The sequence below is a fragment of the Octodon degus genome, unplaced genomic scaffold (assembly GCF_000260255.1).
Source record: "Octodon degus isolate 3935 unplaced genomic scaffold, OctDeg1.0 scaffold00317, whole genome shotgun sequence".
Classification (NCBI taxonomy): Eukaryota; Metazoa; Chordata; class Mammalia; order Rodentia; family Octodontidae; genus Octodon; species Octodon degus.
The window spans coordinates 1,058,159-1,076,750 of NW_004524893.1; the positions used below are offsets into that span (position 1 = coordinate 1,058,159).

General features: G+C 51.9%; 1 protein-coding gene across 1 annotated transcript; it reads left to right on the forward strand.

Annotated features, from left to right (window-relative positions):
- Positions 1 to 314: 314 nt before the first annotated feature.
- Positions 315 to 12,589, forward strand: Slc52a3 (solute carrier family 52 member 3). Its single transcript, XM_004647650.2, has 5 exons — positions 315 to 349; positions 7,844 to 8,462; positions 9,194 to 9,681; positions 11,823 to 11,946; positions 12,246 to 12,589. Exons 2-5 carry the CDS (start codon positions 7,905 to 7,907, stop codon positions 12,456 to 12,458), a joined length of 1,383 nt encoding a protein of 460 aa, XP_004647707.1. The 5' UTR covers positions 315 to 349; positions 7,844 to 7,904; the 3' UTR covers positions 12,459 to 12,589.
- Positions 12,590 to 18,592: the final 6,003 nt, after the last annotated feature.

Here is an 18,592-nt window from a genome sequence, read left to right on the forward strand (position 1 = left end):
AGATGGGAGAGGATCAGATGTACCCAAAAGACAGGAGTGAGAAGGGTCTCTTTGCTCCCCGCTTCGGCGCTCCGGGCTGCTGTGACCTGCGCTGACGGTGAGGCGCCCTAAAACCAGGGTCCCTCTCGCGCCAGGCTTGAATCCTCAGCTCCGGGCGCTCAGCAGCCGTCAGGTCTGCTCCTCGGGGCTCAGCCGTCCCATTATCCCTACTAAAAGCGCCCTGTCCCAGAGCCCAGCAAGAATTGATGTCGCTGGCTCCTCCCAGCTGGCCGGAGACCCCGCCTCCTGCCGGGCGGGGACAGGTGCGCGCTCCCGGGAGCTCTCCCGCAGAGCCGGGTCAGGACCCGAGGTGAGTGGTGGGGCTGGGGGCACCGCGCACCCAGGGCCCGGCGTCCAGCACGGGGCGCAGGGAGCGGAAAACTTGGAGCACAGCGGCCTGTGACCTTTCCCCCAGTTCCACGCCGCGGGATGGGCTGGAAGACGCGCTGCTTCCTCGACGGCCCGGGCTGGGTCGGGACCGGGACTCCAGGGCTCCTGCGCGCTGACCCAGTTTGCCGGGCATCTCTGTGCCAGGCCCTGGACGCCACCACCGCTACCGGTCGGAGGCTGAGTTGCAGCAGCCTGGCTGTGTGGGGTGGGACGGGCAGGTTTCCGTCTCCTGCTCGGCAGTGGGAGGCTGGAAGCCCTGCCTGGCGCGGAAGAGGGGAGGGAAGGGAACACAGATCCTGCCTGGGCCATTATCTCCTCCCTTATGGCAGCCCAGACCCTTTCACAGATGCAGACCACAGTCCCAAAGAGGGTGAGCAGCGGGCTTCAAGCCACACAGCCTGTGAGCACAGGCCTGAGATCCTGGTTGGTCAGGGTGCCGGCAAGTACTGCCTGCTCGCTGGCTGCTCCATACCTTTGCCAGGTGGACAGTGAGCTTAGGGGGCCCAGAGGTCTAAAGCAAGTGGAAGAGGGAGAGACCTCTTGTTTCTTGTGGATGTCAGCAGCACCTTTCCCCAGGCTCCTCGCATGGTTGGCTGGCTTCTATCTCTGTCCAGTGGGTTTCATTCTCTATTGAACTTTTTTTCTATTCTTTTCTTTTCTCCCCTTTGTTTTTCATCGTTAGAGACTGAACCCAGGACCTTCGCACTGAGCTACATCCTCAGGCTGCCCTAAGCCCTTGTTTTCCTTATTTTTATTTTGAGGCAGGTCATACTAAGATGTGCAGGCTGGGCTTGAACTTGTGATTCTCCTGTCTCAGCCTCCCAGAGTGCTGGGACTGCAGGTGTGAACTGCCACACCCAACTCTTGTCTTTCCAACTGCCCATTTCTGCTTTGGTTCTTTATGTCTCTCAGTCTCAGCTTTTTCTGTGTCCCTGTGGGTCTCTCTAGGTTTTCTGGTTTTGACTTTCCCTCTCCAGAACAAACCCAGTCCACCCAGTGTCATTAGGGCCCAGTCCCAGCAGGGGCCTGGAGGACTGCTAAGTTTCCAAGGGTCAGGAATCTGTATAGCCCAGGTCCACCCCCACCCTCTAGCTGGACTGGTATAGTACCCAGGCCACCAGGTATGCTGTGGGACCGCACTGGCCCACATGTCCCTGGTCTGGCCCCCAGAACTTGGTGCCTGCCAGCTGCCTGCTTATCCGCTCAGAGTGAGAACCCGGCACAGTGCCAGCCCTTAGCAAGCAGGCAGCACCTGAGCACTAGGGGAGAGGACAGGACCTGTTCCCATGGAAATAATGCTCCCATGGGAAAGAGTAGCACTCCCGTCCTTCAGCTGGTGTGTGAGAGTACTGCAAGCTAGGGGGTGGGGCTTGGGCCTTGCAGGTCATGGGGGTGGGACAGGAGTGGCCCAACCCACACAGCCAGGGTGCCCTGGGCAGAACCTACCCCCACTCCCACTCTCTTGGGCTTGAAATGCTCAGGTTTTGTTGATGCAGGAATACAGAAGTGGGGCTGCGGTGCAGCTCGGTGGCAGAAGGCTTGTAGGATATGTGAGGGCCTGAGATGGAGCCCCAAAATCTCAAGGTGGGGGAAGCACTGGCCCTTTTGCCCTCCCTATCTGCCCACCTGTTCCGGGCTCTGCTGTTGGACTTGCTTCTAGGCTCCCTCAATCATAAAAGGCCCCGAGTCCTGGGGGAGCAGCTTTTTTTTTTTTTTTTTTTTTTTTTGGCCCTTTTGCCTATTCTTCTGTGCACAACCCTGTTTCTCTCCTTCCCAACCCAGGTGCTGTCGATGCCCTAGCCAGTAAAACTTGCTCTGTTCCATGGCCCAGAGCAGCAGGCTTCCTCACAGGGTGTGGGGGATGCTAAGCTAAAATCTCAGAGCCTGCTGGCTCAACAGGCTGGCAAAAGTCTTTCTCTTTCTGAGCGTCACATTCCTGTCCCTAGAATGGAGATAACCTTAGTGGTCTCCTCAGGACTGTGGAGGGGGTGTAGAGGAAGGTGTGTGCGCTGAGAGCTCACTGAACAGCTGCAAAGAGTTGCCTCCTCTTTCATCCTTTCTCCTGGGGGATTTCGGCAGCTTCCTCACAGGCTGGCTGGCTTTGCTCCTGCCATCCCTACTCCTAACTGTTGTGTTCACCACAGCAGGCATGTTAAACATCGCACCGGAGCAACCTCTCCTCTGCCCAGGAATGGGCCTTGGCTGCGGAGAGACACCACAGCTTCCACCTCCAGGCTGAGGTGACTTCTGCTCTCTGCCCGCCCGTCACCTCACTCCCTCCACTGTGGCCACACTGACCTGCCTGCTGTTCTTTGAACACCGAGGTCTATTTCTGGGACTTGGTGGGGAGGCCCCCCACCCGAGGCATTTTGGCTTGTTGTCTCCACCCTAGACCCTCTTCCATCTGCACTTCCCCCGTCCAGCATTGCTTCCTCCACATCCCTTGCCACCCCCTGACTTGCTCCATATTTTTGGTTTTGTTTTTTGTTTTTTTTGTGACTGCTTCTTGTAGGTTCCTACGAGCAGGAATTATTGTCCAGCACTTAGTAGACACCCAGAATACCTTTTAAATGAATAAACAAGATACACAACTCAGAGCCAGCGACACATCTTAGTGGACTAAGCGCCTGCTTTGGCAAGCGCAGGGACCAGGGTTTGATCCCCAGTCCTGCACACCATGCCAGCCTCGCCTTTGGGGCGCACTAGCTGGTGACTGAATCAGGGCGTGGTGGTACACACCTATAATCCCAACGCTGGGGAGGCTGAAAAGAAGAGAATCAATACAAGTCCCAGCTGCATAGTGAGATTCTGTACCAAATATATAAGTTAAAAGAAACAACAAAACACAAGTTGGGCATAGACAGAATAGATAATGTATATATGAATCTTCCTCCTTTACCTGCAGTGCTGGGGTTGAGCTCAGGGCCTCTGTGTATTGAGCACATGCTCCATAACCCAGCCTAGCACTCCCCTTGTAAACATGGGGTCCCCAGCACCCCACATCAGTCATTCTGGCTCCTCATGAGTTCCCAACATCTGGGCCTTTGCACCTCCCCCATGCCCAGGATGTCCCCTCACTGTGGCAGCAGGAACAGGGACACAAGTACACACACTTTGAGGACAGAAGCAGCAGCCATCAGCACATCTGTTTTCTGGATGAGGGACAGTAGCCCTAGGAAGCAAACCGCTGCCCTCCACCTGTGTGGCTGTGATGCTGGGGTCAGATCCCAAGGACGGCCGTGGTCACTGGGTGTGAAGCATCCAGGGGTCCAGGTCCCAGGTGTGTCAATGTGTAACCCCATGTCTCCATCTATTCACAGCAGAACCACTTTCCAGCCGCCAAAGGCCAGCTGCTTCTGTGAAGCTGCCTGCTGCTTTTAATAATTGACTCGTTCCTGGATTGGGTGTATGGTTCCCTGCCTCCTCAGCCTCGCCGCCTTGGCCCCTTCCACTGGCCTGGCCTGGAGCAGTCTGTCAGCTGCCACCACTGTGCCTCTCCCCTCCCAGGAGGCCTGGGCTCCTAGGGGAGCAGGTGCTACTCACAATACAGAGAAGCCACAGGTCTGACCTGGGGGGCTATCTCTTTATACCACAATGTCTCTGGGCCTCAGTTTATTTTTGCTTTGCTTTGCTTTGGTTTCGTTTCCTGATACAGGTTCTTGCTATGTAGCCCAGGTGATCTTCCAGCCTCAGCCTCCCAAGTGCTGGGATTACAGGCTTTTGCTCCCATGCCCAGCTCTTTTCTTTCTTTTCTGCCTCAGTACTGGAGATCAAACCCAGAGCCTCAGGCTGAGCTATGCCCCGGCCCATTTTATTTTTATGTTGAGAGGGTCTCACTAAGTTACCCAGACTAGGCTCAAATGTGTCTTGTTTTCTTTTTCTTTTCTTCTTTTTTTTTTTTTTGGTAAATTTCTCCATAAGATCTTTGTCCTCAAAATTAATAATTTTAATCTTTTAGTGTTTTTTTGTTTTGTTTTTCTTATAGTACTAGTGATTGACTCTAGGACTTTTTCAGTGCAAAACATCCCAGCCTTTTATTTATTTATTTATTTATTTATTTATTTATTTTTAAAATTTTATTTTGTTTTAGACAGAGTCTTACTAAGTCACTAAATTGCCTAGGGTAGACTCGAACTTGTGATTGTCCTGCCTCAACCTCAGAAAGTGATAGTATTATAGGAGTATAATAATGGGATTATAGAAGTATATTCCACTGAAGATCTTAAAAGTCGTTCATTTGTAATTCTAGAACCAGGCTGAACTTCATTCCATGTTAAGTGTTTCTTAGTGTCTTTTAAAGGTGAGTCTAAATAGCTATTGTTACATTTTGATTTGTGATAACATTTTGGTTGAGAGAAGACTTGAGTTCCTGAGATGGGACATTGGGGGCAGAGGAGGAAAATATAGCATATATATATATATATATATATATATATATATATCTCCCTGAACATATGTCTTTGTACACTTCACCAGTGTTCCAGTGTTTTGCTGTATGTAAAATAAGAATAAGACAGAAGTTAAACATCTTAAATAACTGGAACAGCAAACAGCAAGTTTAGGAAAGGTAGAATAGGGCTGTACGGCTACCACAGAATCCCAACGGAAAGTAGTCCTACATAGTACAAACTAGCTTCTGGAATTCTGGCCATTACATCTGAGTTCCAGGTAGCAAAACAAACATAAAGCAGAAGGCTTAATCAGGGGTCTCTGTACCTACAGAGGCCAAGGGGAACCTCAACTAGGGAGAGCAAGAGGTACTGCTGCTGTGTGGGCATGTGGGCCTGTGTGGCCAGATCTGCCAAAATGTTCCCCAGAGTACCAAACCCTGAACTTTGAATGACATCCTCAGACCTGAAGCTGACACTAAGGGAGTCTGACACACTGAGCAAATCTGGCCTGGCCTGACCCGAGTTGGGAGCTCAGTGTCACCAGAAAGGCCGCCTGTTCTCGCTGTGCCAGGCAGCAAGGCAGCCCGGCAAGCCTCAGCCACAGAGGACACAGGTGAGGTAGGTGGACAGGAGCTTCCTCCCTGACTAGATGTGGTGGGGCGGGCAACGCAGATCTCCGGGTCAGGCCGGCTCAGCAGCCTTGAGGCACCTAGAAGCGTCTTCTGTCCTGGGTCTCTCCTCCTGGCCTGCCCGTTGGCAGAACTTAGGGCTTGTGCCAGAGACATGGGTGGCTGTGTGTATGAACAGGAGGGGGTTGCCTGCCAGGTGTCAGAGATTACAGGTGAGGAAGAGGGCCCCCCGCTGGGGCACCCAGAACAAGAGTGGCCCCAGGATTCCAGGATCCAAACTACTGGGTGAACATTTTTCTGTTTTAAATTTAGTAGTCATGTTTCAGATTTTCATATGAAGTAAAAAAAGCTATGTCACCCATCCTGGCATCTCTCCATGATGATGAAGGCGCCCTCAAAGCAAAGCCTGCCCTCATCACAAGCCCTGAGGTCCCTTGATGAAAGTCCTTGATTGGCAGTCAGGAAAACAAGACACACAGAGGCTAAGTCACCTGCCCAGGGTCACCCAGCATGTGGCAGAGCTGGGGCAATCCAGGCAGCTCTTCTAGATCTTTGCCTTGGCCCCTCTGATGGTTTGGCTTGGCTGAGGAGCAGGTTGGAGAGAGCTGTGACAGGGCAGGTGGGTGACACTGGGAACCAAGCAGGTGGCTGTGGGATGGCGGCAGATGGGGCCTGGGGCTGGAGGGCTGCAGCAGGTGGACTGCAAAGGTCTGTGGGACTGAGAGCCCTGTGCTTGCAGGAGAAAAAGAACCAGAGTGAAACTATTTCTAATATTTACTATTTTTTTTATATTAGGTAATAGTGTACACGGTTCAGTTAAAACCATATAAAAAGATAAAGTGGTACCAGTACCCTCAGCATTTCCTGGGTGCCCAGTTTGCTTTTGCAAATATAAACCATAAGAACGCCACCCCCTGAGGCTCTGCTGCCTGCCGAGCTCACAGCAGACCTTGCCCCTGTCGGCCACGGTGAGCTCATCCTCTAGCCTTGCTCCTCCAGCCTGGCCAGGTGTGCGGGTCCCAGCAGGTAGCGAGCTCTGCAGCCCGCCCCGCCTTGGCGATAGCTGCTTGGATGGATTCCCGTGTCTTGCTATTGCAAGGTCACAGTGACTAAATAATCCCAAACGTGAGTCACTGGGTTCAGAGCAGGCGACCTTTGGCTTTGGGGCCATCTCATGGTGAAAAATGGCAATTTAAGGTCCATTTTCTCTCCCATTGTGAAAGGAGATGATAACCTTCCCACAAGTTGAAGCCTTCTTTGTCCTTTTTTCATTGTTCGTATGTTTGCTTGGCCCTCTTTGGTGGGGCTTTTGTTCTTGATTTGTAAAACTCTTCTCGTGGTCTCAGCCACTTTCTAGGGCAAATTACCTGAGCTATACAGTTTAGAGGAGCACAAGCTCACTTCTGCTCCCACTTCCAACCTATGGTCAACAGGCTCCAAGGCAGAGACTGCATGGCAAAGGGGCCTGGCAGAGGCATCAGGGTGACAGCCAGGAAACAGAGGGGAGGAGGCAGGTCGCGGGTACATCCTTCCAGGTTGTCCCAGTGGCCACCTCCAATCAGGCTCCACCTCCAACCAGGCTCCACCTCCAACCAGGCTCCTCCAACCAGGCCCCACCCCAACCCCGCCCCGCCTCCTCAGCAAGCCAAGCTTCTTGTAGGAGGGGCCCCGCGCCCTGTGGTCCCATCGCCTTCAAACACATGAGGCTTTGGTGGGTATTTTAGATGAACCTTATAGGAGTGAACCTAAGGTCTTGACCATGAGCTACATCCCCAGGCATTTTTTTTTTATTTTGAGCCAGGGTCTCATAAAGCCGCTAAATTGTCCAGGCTGGGCTTGAATTTGCAATCTTCCTGTTTTGGTTTCCCAGAGTACTGGGGTTACAGACCTTGAAAACTCTTTGTATCTTAGAAAGATTACCCTTTTGTCTGTACTTAATGTTGCAAATATTTTGCCAGGTTGTCATTTGTCTTTTGACCCTGCTGTCAGTTTGTCTGTCTGTCTGTCTGTCTTTGAGACCAAGTCTCCCAGGCCAGCCTCAGATTCACAGTTCTCCTGCCCAAGACTCCCAAGTAAGGGGGATTATGGGTTTTGGCATGTGCTGCTGGGCCCAGCTGCTCTTAGTACTTTTTACAGAGGGTGTATTGAAACTTTATTTGCTTTTGTGTGTTTTAACATTCATAGTGCTAAATATATCCAAATTCTCTTTTCTGGTCCCTGGATTTATGGTCTTAGGAAGACCTTCCCACTTGAAGGTTAGTTATAAAAGAATTCATCTGTTTTTTGCTAATAAAGTTCAGATTATTCACATAATAAGAGAATGGGGAAAAAGAAAACAAGCCTCCTGGCTGATGATAAACTCACACTGTCTTACCCTGTGTCCTTTCCCATCAGCCCCCACCCCATCCCCGCAGGCTGACCTGGGGACAGCAGCCTTCAGCACACAGACACTGCCATGGCATTCCTGGTCCACCTGCTGGTCTGCGTCTTCGGGATGGGCTCCTGGGTGGCCATCAACGGGCTGTGGGTGGAGCTGCCCCTGCTGGTGATGGAGCTGCCTGAGGGCTGGCACCTGCCCTCCTACCTCACGGTGGTCATCCAGCTGGCCAACATTGGGCCCCTGCTGGTCACACTGCTGCACCGCTTCCGGCCTGGCTACCTCTCTGAGGTTCCCATTATCTTTGCCATCCTGACCGTGGGCACCATCACCTGCATCCTCTTTGCCTTCCTTTGGAACATGACCTCCAAGGTGCTCAGCGGTCACCACAGCATCGCCTTTGTCGTCCTCACCTTCTTCCTGGCGCTGGTCGACTGCACCTCCTCCGTCACTTTCCTGCCCTTCATGAGCGGGCTGCCCTCCTACTACCTTACCACCTTCTTCGTGGGCGAAGGCTTCAGCGGGCTCCTGCCTGCCCTAGTGGCTCTGGCCCAGGGCTCAGGTATCACCACCTGCGTCAATATCACAGATGCCACCTCAAGCCCTGTGACCACATGGGAAACCCATGGCACGCAGGTACCCAGTGTTAACTGGAACAGTGTCACTCTGTGCTGATTCACAAGGGTGGGGGAGAAAGCTTTGCCTCCTACCTCAGTGTGTCCTTGCTGGGGCTGCAGAGTAAAGTGACCCAAGGCAGGTAGACAGTAGAGACACCATGTCAGTGATGTGTGTGGAAGACTCAGTCATCAGAGGGATGGAGCTTCCACAGTGTCCTGAGTTGCAGGAGGGAACAGGGACCTGGGGCTTCTTCAGGGTGATGGGGATCAGTTAAAGGAGGTGTGTGGTGAGGGGTCTGACAAAGGTACTGAGTAAGTTGTCCCATTGTGCAGAGATGATGAAGGTTGTTGTTCTCCTGTGGGGCTGCTGGGTCCCTGGGGATGTCAGAGGACAGACATGACAAGGAGAACAGACGGCTTTGCAATGAGAAGTTCCTCCCGCGAGCTCAGTTCCCTCTAAGATGGGCATCTTTTCTGAGCTACTCCTCTGTCTCCTACGAACTCGGAACAGTTAAAGCCAAATTGTTCCATTTGAGGGAGATGAATTCTCATCTAGAAGCTCTGGGGTGGTACATCTGGAGCCCTGGCCCAAGTGAGGGAAGGCAGAGCAATGCAATGGGGCTGCTCTGAAATCCTGCAGGGGGATCTTGTTTCAGGCCATTATGTATGGATGATTTATAAGGACAGTCCTTGGGTACATCATCTGTCTCTGCTGTTCCCCTTGTCATGTCTGTCCTCTGACATCCCCAGGGACCCAGCAGCCCCACAGTGTGGGCCCCTGCCAACCACATGGAAAGCCGCTATCTCCCTGCACGCTTCTCACCACTGGTCTTCTTCCTACTGCTGGCTGGCATGATGGGCTGTTGCCTCCTGGCCTTCTTCCTGCTCCAGCGTCGGTCCCGGGCCCAGCAAGGCTCCATTGAGGACCTCCTCCAGTGCCAGGTCACTCTGCATTCCATCCGGCCACGTGACGAGAGAGACACAGGGCCCCTGGACCCGGAAGAGAGTAGCAAGGGCAAGGGGCACCTAGAGGAGAAGGTGGCTGCCCTGCACCCCGCACAGCTGGCCTTCATTTACACGCTGGTGGCCTTCGTGAATGCGCTCACCAATGGCGTGCTGCCCTCCGTGCAGACCTACTCCTGCCTGCCGTATGGGCCCGTCGCCTACCACCTGGCCGCCACCCTCAGCTCTGTGGCCAGCCCACTCACCTGCTTCCTCTCCATATTCCTGCCTAACAGGTAACCCCCCGGGCATTAGCTAGCCCCGGGGAATCCTGATGGGGGAGTGCTTCATTCCAGAACCCTACTTTCCAGGCCTCACCACCTGGCTGTGCTGCAGTGCATAAGAACATGGTTTCCAGCCAGTTGTGGTGGTGCACACCTGGAACCTCATGACTCAGTGAGGCCGGGTGGGTAGATGCCCCTAACACCTTACACAGTCATAGATGAGGCTTTTCAAGCATGCTTGAGTCCAGAGTGGGAGATGCTGGGATTAAGGGTATGTGATTATTAAATCTGCCTGCTGATGGGCTCGGCACCACCCTAATCCCAGTGGTCTGGGTACAGTGCAAGGACCAGAAAGAGGCTTATTTGCTTTTGCTGTCTTCTGCCTGTCATGAACTGGTTGTCCTCTGTGATACCCCTCTGTCGCACCAATCTTGGTTTCAATGAAAGTTTGCAGTCTCTGGCCCTGGAGCCAGCCATAGGGACTAAAGCCTCGCCAAACTGTGAGCTAAGTAAACCTTTGCTCCCTTAACTTGCGGATGTTGGTATTTGGCCTTAGCAATGAGAAAAGTAACTAAGACAGATGCTGAGACTGGAAGATTGCAAGTTCAAGCCCAACCAGGTAATCAGCAAGTTAGAGAGATTCTATCTCAAAATAAGAAAAAAAAAATGCTGAAGATGTATCTCAGGGTGAAGGCTCTGGGTTCAATCACCAATACTGCCCCCTACCACCCACACAAGATATGGTTTCTCCACTCTGCTGTTTACCAGTTATGTAGTATTGCACAAATCACTTCACCCTACTGGGCCTTTGGGATTTTTACCTGGAAGATAGGGGGGCTAATTGTTCTACCTCCTAAAATTGTTGGAAGCCTGCAGTGGGTTAGTTTTGGAAGGTGTTGAGCAGCACTGGTGCACCGTGAGCCCAGTGGGAGAGCCCAGTGCAAGTGTCAGGCACCACCAACCAGCAGCTGGTGGGGAGGGGCAGGCAGCTCCTGAGGCTGCTAATCAGAGACCCCAGGGCTGGGAGAAAGGGTGACCAGGTGCAGTTCAGCTCTGCCCACGTTGCCCCTGGGAGCTGTGGTTCTAGAATGCCTGGGCACCCAGTAACACTGTGTAGGCTGGATCAGAGCTAGCTGGGTTTCCCTTTTTCATAAGCAGGCCAGGTGGTTCTGACTCAGAGGCTTCTGACTTCTTGGGGGAAATATCTCAGGAATTGGATATTTCCCATCCTCTGAGCCACCAAGCCACTGTGTGCCTTGCCTTTGCTCAAGAGCTGCTTAGACCTGCTCAGCCCAGGAGTGGAATGAGGGCAGGAAAGTTAGACAAAAAATGTCCATTTGCCTGGAGGCTTGACTTTCTCCCTGGGAACTTCAAAGCCACAGAGAGAGGGCAGCAGTTCCGGAGGGAGGCAGGTCCAGAGGCCACAGGCCTGCAGACTTTCAGGAGCCCCAAACATTAGACATGTGACGCTGAGAGCCACGGGACACAAGAATCCAGAGTGGGGTCCCTGTGTCCAGGCAGGACACAGGTTCTCAGTTTTTGTGTCCTGGAGGCTGTGGAGGTGGTACCAGGACCACCAAGGAAGGACAGTGTCAGACTGAATCTGATGGAAGATTGCCCTGAGACCTTGGAGCCAGGCCTCCTAGAGGCCGCAAACCTCCACTGAGACCAGGAAGGGAGGGTCATCAAGGCTGTACTGCTCAGGCGCAGTTTTCCTGCTGAGATCAAAGCCACCTTTTCATCTGCCCCTGGCTTCCTGGTTGTCCATAGTGTTGCCCTGAGAGGAAATGGCCCCAGATCAAATGCCAGGCAAGGCCAGTGTCGGGAGCTGCCTTACACGTGCTGATCCTGCAGGTCTACATGGGCCTGCCAGACCTCCCCCCTCAGCAGGTGGGGACCCTGAGGCCTTGAGACTCGCCTCCCAGGTAAACGGCAGGACCAGGGGTTCTACTACATCCCTGAGCCACATTCCGCTTTCCCCAGCTATGACTGTGGTCCTGCCATGCACACAAGGAGGAGATGGCTTGGCCTTGGGAGCCTCACTGGTCCCCTGGAGCCAGGGAGGAACTTTCCACTTGGGGGCTTCCCCACATGAGGACCCCTGTGTGCAGGGAGCCAAGGCCAGACTGCTTACCTCCTCAACTCAACCCTAGGTCTCTGCCATTCCTGGGGGCCATCACCATTCTGGGAACCGGCTTTGGGGCCTACAACATGGCCATGGCTGCACTGAGCCCTTGCCCCCTCCTCCAGGGCCACTGGGGAGGAGAAGTCCTCATTGTGAGTATCCTACCTCTGGCACTGTGCCTCCCAGGCCAGGTGGGTGGGGTGCTTCTTTCTAGGGAGTTGGGTTGTCCCAAATGCCACCCTCCATTGGCTGTGCCCACCCACAATGGCCTTGTCTCACAAGCACTGACCACGAGGGAAACTGTGGTGTTCACCTTTGCCCTGGATGCCCGTCAACGCCATGGGGTCTCCTCGCACCTAGAGGCTATTCCATGGCCCACATGACCCTGTGAGGCCTCCCTCCAGCAAGGCTCATCGCAGGCCTGTGCATCTGCCCCTGCCCTTCCCTGCAGGTGTTGTCCTGGGTGCTGTTCTCTGCCTGTCTCAGCTACATCAAGGTCATGCTGGGCGTGATCCTGCGCGACCAGAGCCGCAGCGCCCTCGTGTGGTGTGGGGCGGCTGTGCAGCTGGGCTCACTGGTCGGGGCGCTGCTCATGTTCCCTCTGGTCAACGTACTGAGGCTCTTCGTGTCTGCAGACTTCTGCAGCCTGGACTGCTCTGCCTAGGCGGCCCATCGGTGACGCCTGGAAGCTAGGGGGAGGCGAGGGGCTGGCCAAGGTCACAGCCCTGCAGTGGGGAGCAGGGAGCAGAGCTCTAGCCTCGGGACCGTGAATGGCACCAGTCTGGATGGAGGCCTTGGAAGCGAGTGGGGGTGGGTGTGGGTGGGGGAGTTGACTGTTATTTTGTTTTATTTTTTAAAAAATAAAGACATTGCTTGCTTTTACACTCAGATGAGCCTTTAAAGAAAAGTTCAGTGTGGACCCAAAAGCTATGTCAATATAATCAGTGTGCAGTCAAGGCCGAGCTGTGAAGCCAGCGGTCTGGCCCCAGACTTCTTCCCTGCCTAGTTTGTTCTGGCTTCCTGTCTTGCACCCCCCCTGCACACCCCATTTTAGTCTGTTGTGACTAGCTCTTTCGGGGATTGAACTCAGGACCCTGTGCTTGCCAGGAAGTGCTCATTCTACTGAGCTATCTCCCCAGCCCTGTTGTGACTAGTGAATGGTGTCAAATCTTTCAAAAATCAGAAAATATAAAATGGGGTCTTCCTAGTTGCTGTCAACAACGAGCACAGGCACACACATGTGTGCATGCTGTACTTTTTCAGTCTTTCATAGATTATGCAAATGTAAGCAAATGAAAATACAGCCTTTCTCCTCTGGCTCATTCAAGAGAGTAAAGGTAGTAAAGCACTGTGCACCTTGCACTTTCATTCACTGAAAATGAAGACAGCATTCTTGTTCTTTGTTCTGGCACTGGAAATGCCAAGCTCATTCATTCATTTGAAGGCACTGGGAGGAAAGTGAAGAAGGGGACCTCCAGCCGATCCAGAGGACTCGAGTAAGCAGGTGAGGTGTTTTTTTTTTTTTTTTTTTCCAGTACTGGGGATTGAACTCAGAGTATTCAGAGCAGGTGAGCTCTGAATACTTATTAATCTGGACTATAGCACACACTACTGATTGCAGAGGAGACTGCAAAGGCAGAAGCACCACACCTCTTATGCTGCCAAGCAGCCTGCTGCCTGCATGCTCCACAGCAATAAACAGTCCTTGCGCAAGTGACAAGATGGCGCTGTGGCCACACCGTTCATCCTGAACTCACCCGGGTCAGCTAATTGTCTTTACTCACACAATGCCTGCTCTTATCTTTCTGGTGGCTGGGTGCTTTGCAACCTGGGGGGGCTCCTGCCCTCCAAGGACCTGTGCAGGTGCTGTCTTCCTTGGTGTCTGCACTGTGGCAAAGGGCCTTGAGTTGTAAAACGAGTGAGAGGTTCATTCAGCTTTCTAACAGGACACACATCCTAAAAGGACAGAGCAGGACTTTACACATCCTCCCCCACAGATAGGCTTAAGAAAATGAGGAGGATTAAACTTCTTTTGCATTAGGGAGAATTAAACTTTTATTAGCATTTGGCCTGAGCCAGACGTGGTGGTGTACACCTGCAATCCCAGAACTCTGGGAGGCTGCGGTAAAAGGATCACAAGTTTGAGTCCAGCCTAGGCAACCTAGTAACACCTTGTCTCAAAACTTAAAAAAAAAAAATAAAAAGGCTGGAGATGCGGCTCACTGCAAAGGCTCTGGGCATTGGGTTCTGACCCTTCCCAGAACAGATGTTGAGCGGGCAATGATGGAGAAGACGATGCCTCTGTTCTGGTGTGGGAAAATGCTCCAAGACGCCACACCCCTCCCTCCCTCCCTCCCTCCTTCCCTCCCTCCCTCCCTCACTCCCTCACTCTCTCTTTCTCTCTGTTACACACACACACACACACACGCACGCACACACACCCACATGCACACACACACTCACCCACTTACTGTAGCCTCAGGAGCTTGGGCCTGTAAGTCATGTGCTCCAGTCAGGCTGTTTGTCTGCAGGGATAACAAAATCACCTCCTCTTAGGTTCCTTAGCAGAGCAGTTGAGCTGCTATGTACAAAGTGTTCAGCTTCACACCTACAGAAATGAAGCACTCAACAAATGCCTGCAAAACTGCCATCATGCAAGAATGTCCACCACAGACCCTTGATGCCACAAGCTGCATTCCCCATGCTCCTGTCCTCAGTTTTAAGTTGTTTCCAGGCTGACAAGAGGTGCAAGATGTCCCATAAGCCATTGAGTGATAAAACAGCCAAATGCAGGCCTTGGAGATGGTGATCCCCAGATTGACTGTGCCCACAGTCCCAGCTATCAACCTAGGAGGCTGGGGTAGAAGGGCCATCTAAGCCGATAAGTTCAAGACCAGCCCAGGTGACAGAATGAGACCCAGGCTCAAAAAGTGAAAATGAATCAAAACTTTGGACTGGCCTGGGATGGGCAGGGAAAGGCTTCCTGGGAATACCCCCCCCCCACACACACACATTGCCACCGAAGCTGGCTTCTGTGGTGGATAGGAAGAAAGGAGCCCTGTCCTCTCCTGTCTGGAGCTGATCCAGTGCCTTCAGAGCAAATTGCTTCCACCATGCCCCACTGAAGGTCTGGGGATGGCCTGTCTTAGACCTTCTGATGCTTTGGCCAGATGGCATGGGGCTACCTGTGCTTTCCTGTGGGACTTTGTGCCAGCAATGGCCCTGTCCTCATGTCCAGGCTCCCATAGGGAGGCACAAGGCTGAAATATGCACTTTCCGCCCTGCCCTAGGCTCGTCCCAGCACCTTGCCCTAGAAGAGTCAGTGAGGACAGATCTGCCCTCACTCCTGGAATGTGTGCCCAGGGCTTGTCCTGGCAGGAAGGGCTTGGTATGGGATAAGGGAGGGGTTTTATTTTTCTTCTTCCTGTACTGGAGATTGAACCTAGGGCTTTTGTACTAAGCTACATCCTGGCTTTTTTACTTTTTACTTTGAGACAGGATCTAACTAAATTGCTAAATTGGCTCTGACAATGCCAGTAGCCTATTGTGGCTGTCAGAAACCAGGATCTTGTTCTGCAACTGAGAGAACCAGGAGGCTGAGTCTTCAACCCTCCACACGCCTTGAGTTAGCCCTGAGACCTGGGTCCAGTTTGTACCCTAGAGAACTTGAGACAATAAATGTGCTTCGTTTTTGTTTGCTTTACTTTGCTTTGCCTTGTCTGTTTGTTGAAGGAGTAGTCTTGCCATGTTGCCAAACTAGCCTTTAATTTCTGGGTGGGCTAAAGTGATCCTCTTGCCTAAGCTTAGCAGGAACTACTAGCAGACACCACCAAACCAGGCTGTTTTGCATGGATTGGTGGGTGCTGAGCGGGGCCACTCCTGGCAGTGAGAGTGGAAACTTTCCTCCTGAGTTCCTCCTGTGCCCAGACAGTGCCCACCTGTGCACCAATAGCCACAGGGCCCGGGAGCCTAGCTTCTCAGCCCAGGAGTGGGGCAAAGGTCCAAGTGGGGGGGATCTAGGCAGAGACTCAGGAGACACACAGCGCACTCTAGTGGGCTCGGACCCTGGGACTGTCCCCACGAGCTTCAGGTAGAAGAACCTAGGGAATAAGGCTCTTGCAGATCCTGGACAAGGGCAGAGTCTGAGAAGTGGGAAAGCTGTCCTCTGTCCAGGGGCACACTGAGGACAGATCTGAGAGAACAGTGGCTGGCTTGTCTCCTCAGGGAGTCAACACAGAAGGGGAAGCACGCAGACCTGCCCATCCCCACTGAGCACATCTGGGCAGCCATCACTCCACGGCTATAAGCTGGGACCACTGCCACACATCTGCAGGCCCAGCTACTTGGAGTTCCATGCCAGGTGAGTAACAGTCAGACACTGAAACAAAAAAAATCAACAGCAACAAAGAAAATTCTAGCAACTCTATTCCTTTAATGACCTTCCAAGAAAATTTTTAAATAAATTAATAAACATTTTGAAACTCTGCAGAGCCTTCCTGGAGGCCCAATGCTGTGGCCCGAGGCCGTCCTGCAGCCATCATCCCTTTCCACGCCTTGAACTCCACCCCAGGCTTCCGTATTTAATTCTCACACAAGTTCTCGGAAATGTTTCTTTTTTTAAACTTATTATTTTCCACAGAATTCTCTTTTGATAGTGGTAATTGTTTTCAATCAGGAATGATTACAACACCTACATTTTTAATTTAGCAAAATAAAAACCAAGAACAAAAGTCAGAAACAACATACAGCGATACATGTTACAGATTTTCAAAACAGGAATAGCTGATTAACAATGGTTGATATAGAATCTATCTTTATCCTCAAATCTGTTGCTCAGATTAACAGATCTAGTTATGTAAGATTGGACATATGATTGAATATTACCACTTGTTTTGAAGAAACCTTAAATTTTCTTTTTGTCTCTTTTCTTTTCACCTTTTACAAAATATTTAGAGTACAATAATAAATAATATGACATTAGGAGTGGTACACATGTAGAAGACCAAGATGACAGGTATTTCAAGCATGGCTTTTGCATTACACATTGCTGTCCTCAATGCAGTTGCTTAGTTTACAGATATCAGAATACAGTTAGGCAAGGTGAGAATTCTACACATTAACTACTTTCAAAGAAATGATGGAAGTTCTTAGTACAATCACCTCAGTCATCCTGCATACATACTAGCATATCTTTCCCTACCTTTTTCCTATCTTTTCTCCTTTATGTCCTCTTCCTTGTTTAATCCTTAAGTTTCATTTCTTTCTGTTTTATTATATCTGTTATATTTTTCAGTGTTTCCTTTTATAACCAGTCCATTGTGGTGAATAAAGAAATGAGGCATAGAGAGGTTAAATACCTCCCCTGAGGTCACACAGCTGTCAAGTGACAGGAACAAGCCTGATAGGCCCTGCTTCACATGGTTTTCCTGAGCCAGAGACAAGAGTGTCAAGTCCTGTGACCTGGTCAAGAACTCCTTGATCTAAGGCCAGCCTCACCTTGGGAAACTGAGTCACCGGAGGATGCAAGCTCTTCTCCTGGGTTGTCATCTTCTGACTTGACCTTGATAGTGAAAGCCACCTCCCCACACAGTGCTGCCTCTACTACACACACACACACACACACACACACACACACACACACACAGTTCTTGGGCAGGGAACCAGAGCTGAGTGCAGAGAGGCCTTGCTGCAAAAATGAAAAGGTGCTGGCAGCACCCCAGGGTTTCCTTCCTCTCCTGCTGACCTCACAGGGACCAGATACTGAGCAGCAACTCAGTGCGCTTGGTGCTGCATCCCCAATTGGAAACTCCTGAAGAGGGCCGACCAGGGCTGAATAAGGCAGAAGGGGCCCATCCACCTGACATGCACAACCCCTGCCCTAAAGGGACCAAATGAAGACAGCTTCCCTCAGTGAGGAAAGGGACATCACTGAGAGAGTGATGCAGAGCCTCCCAGCACTGCCGTCCATCACTGCCTAGACCCCTCGTTCTCAGACTTAGAGCCCATCCCTACAAGCTTGGGGACAGGGTCGCCCTCAGTAGAGATCGTGAGTCTTGCCCTCCTGTGGCTGAAAATGGCCCAGTGACCATGAGCACCAGCAGGAATCCCTAGGTCTGATGAATTAAGGAGTGGAGGAGACATGGCTTCCTTGTCCCAGCCAACTGAGCAGGAAGTCTGGCCCCTCACACCCTGTCTGTCTACCCTTCCGCACCCTCTTAAGTGTCCCTTCAAGTCATTAACCACTCCCAAATGAGCTGCTCTTGAAATTTCCCTCATTACCCTCAGAGCAATCCCCTGAGTCCAGGCCCAACATGCAATCAATCAACCTCAAGGGCATGGAGATGGGACCCTACCCCATAAAGCAGCCCCATAACCCAAATTCAGCAGTGTCTCAGCACTGAGCACCCCACTCCTTCCCAAGAGTGACACTGGACTTCTTCCTGCACCCTAAAGCCCAGACCCACTGGATGTAATACCCACATTCAGTCAAATGGGGTTTGATCCAAATATCATGTGCAACTTCTGTGCACTTCAAAGGAAGGGGGGGTCCTTCAGTTTTCACTTCCCCCTCTCAGCTGGCAGGAACACAGTTGTAATGGATGGATCAAGGGCAGGGATCTTGGTACAGGAAGAGGAAGCCACAGGGTGAAGATACTCTGCATGCTATATGAGCACACTCACAAACACTCAGACACCCACATTTATCCACCAGAAAGATGGATTCAAAAATGTTAGCCTGGCTTGTTCTTGGGGCTGTGAGAGGAGCTGCCAGGTTCATTTTCCAGCACTGGGGACTGA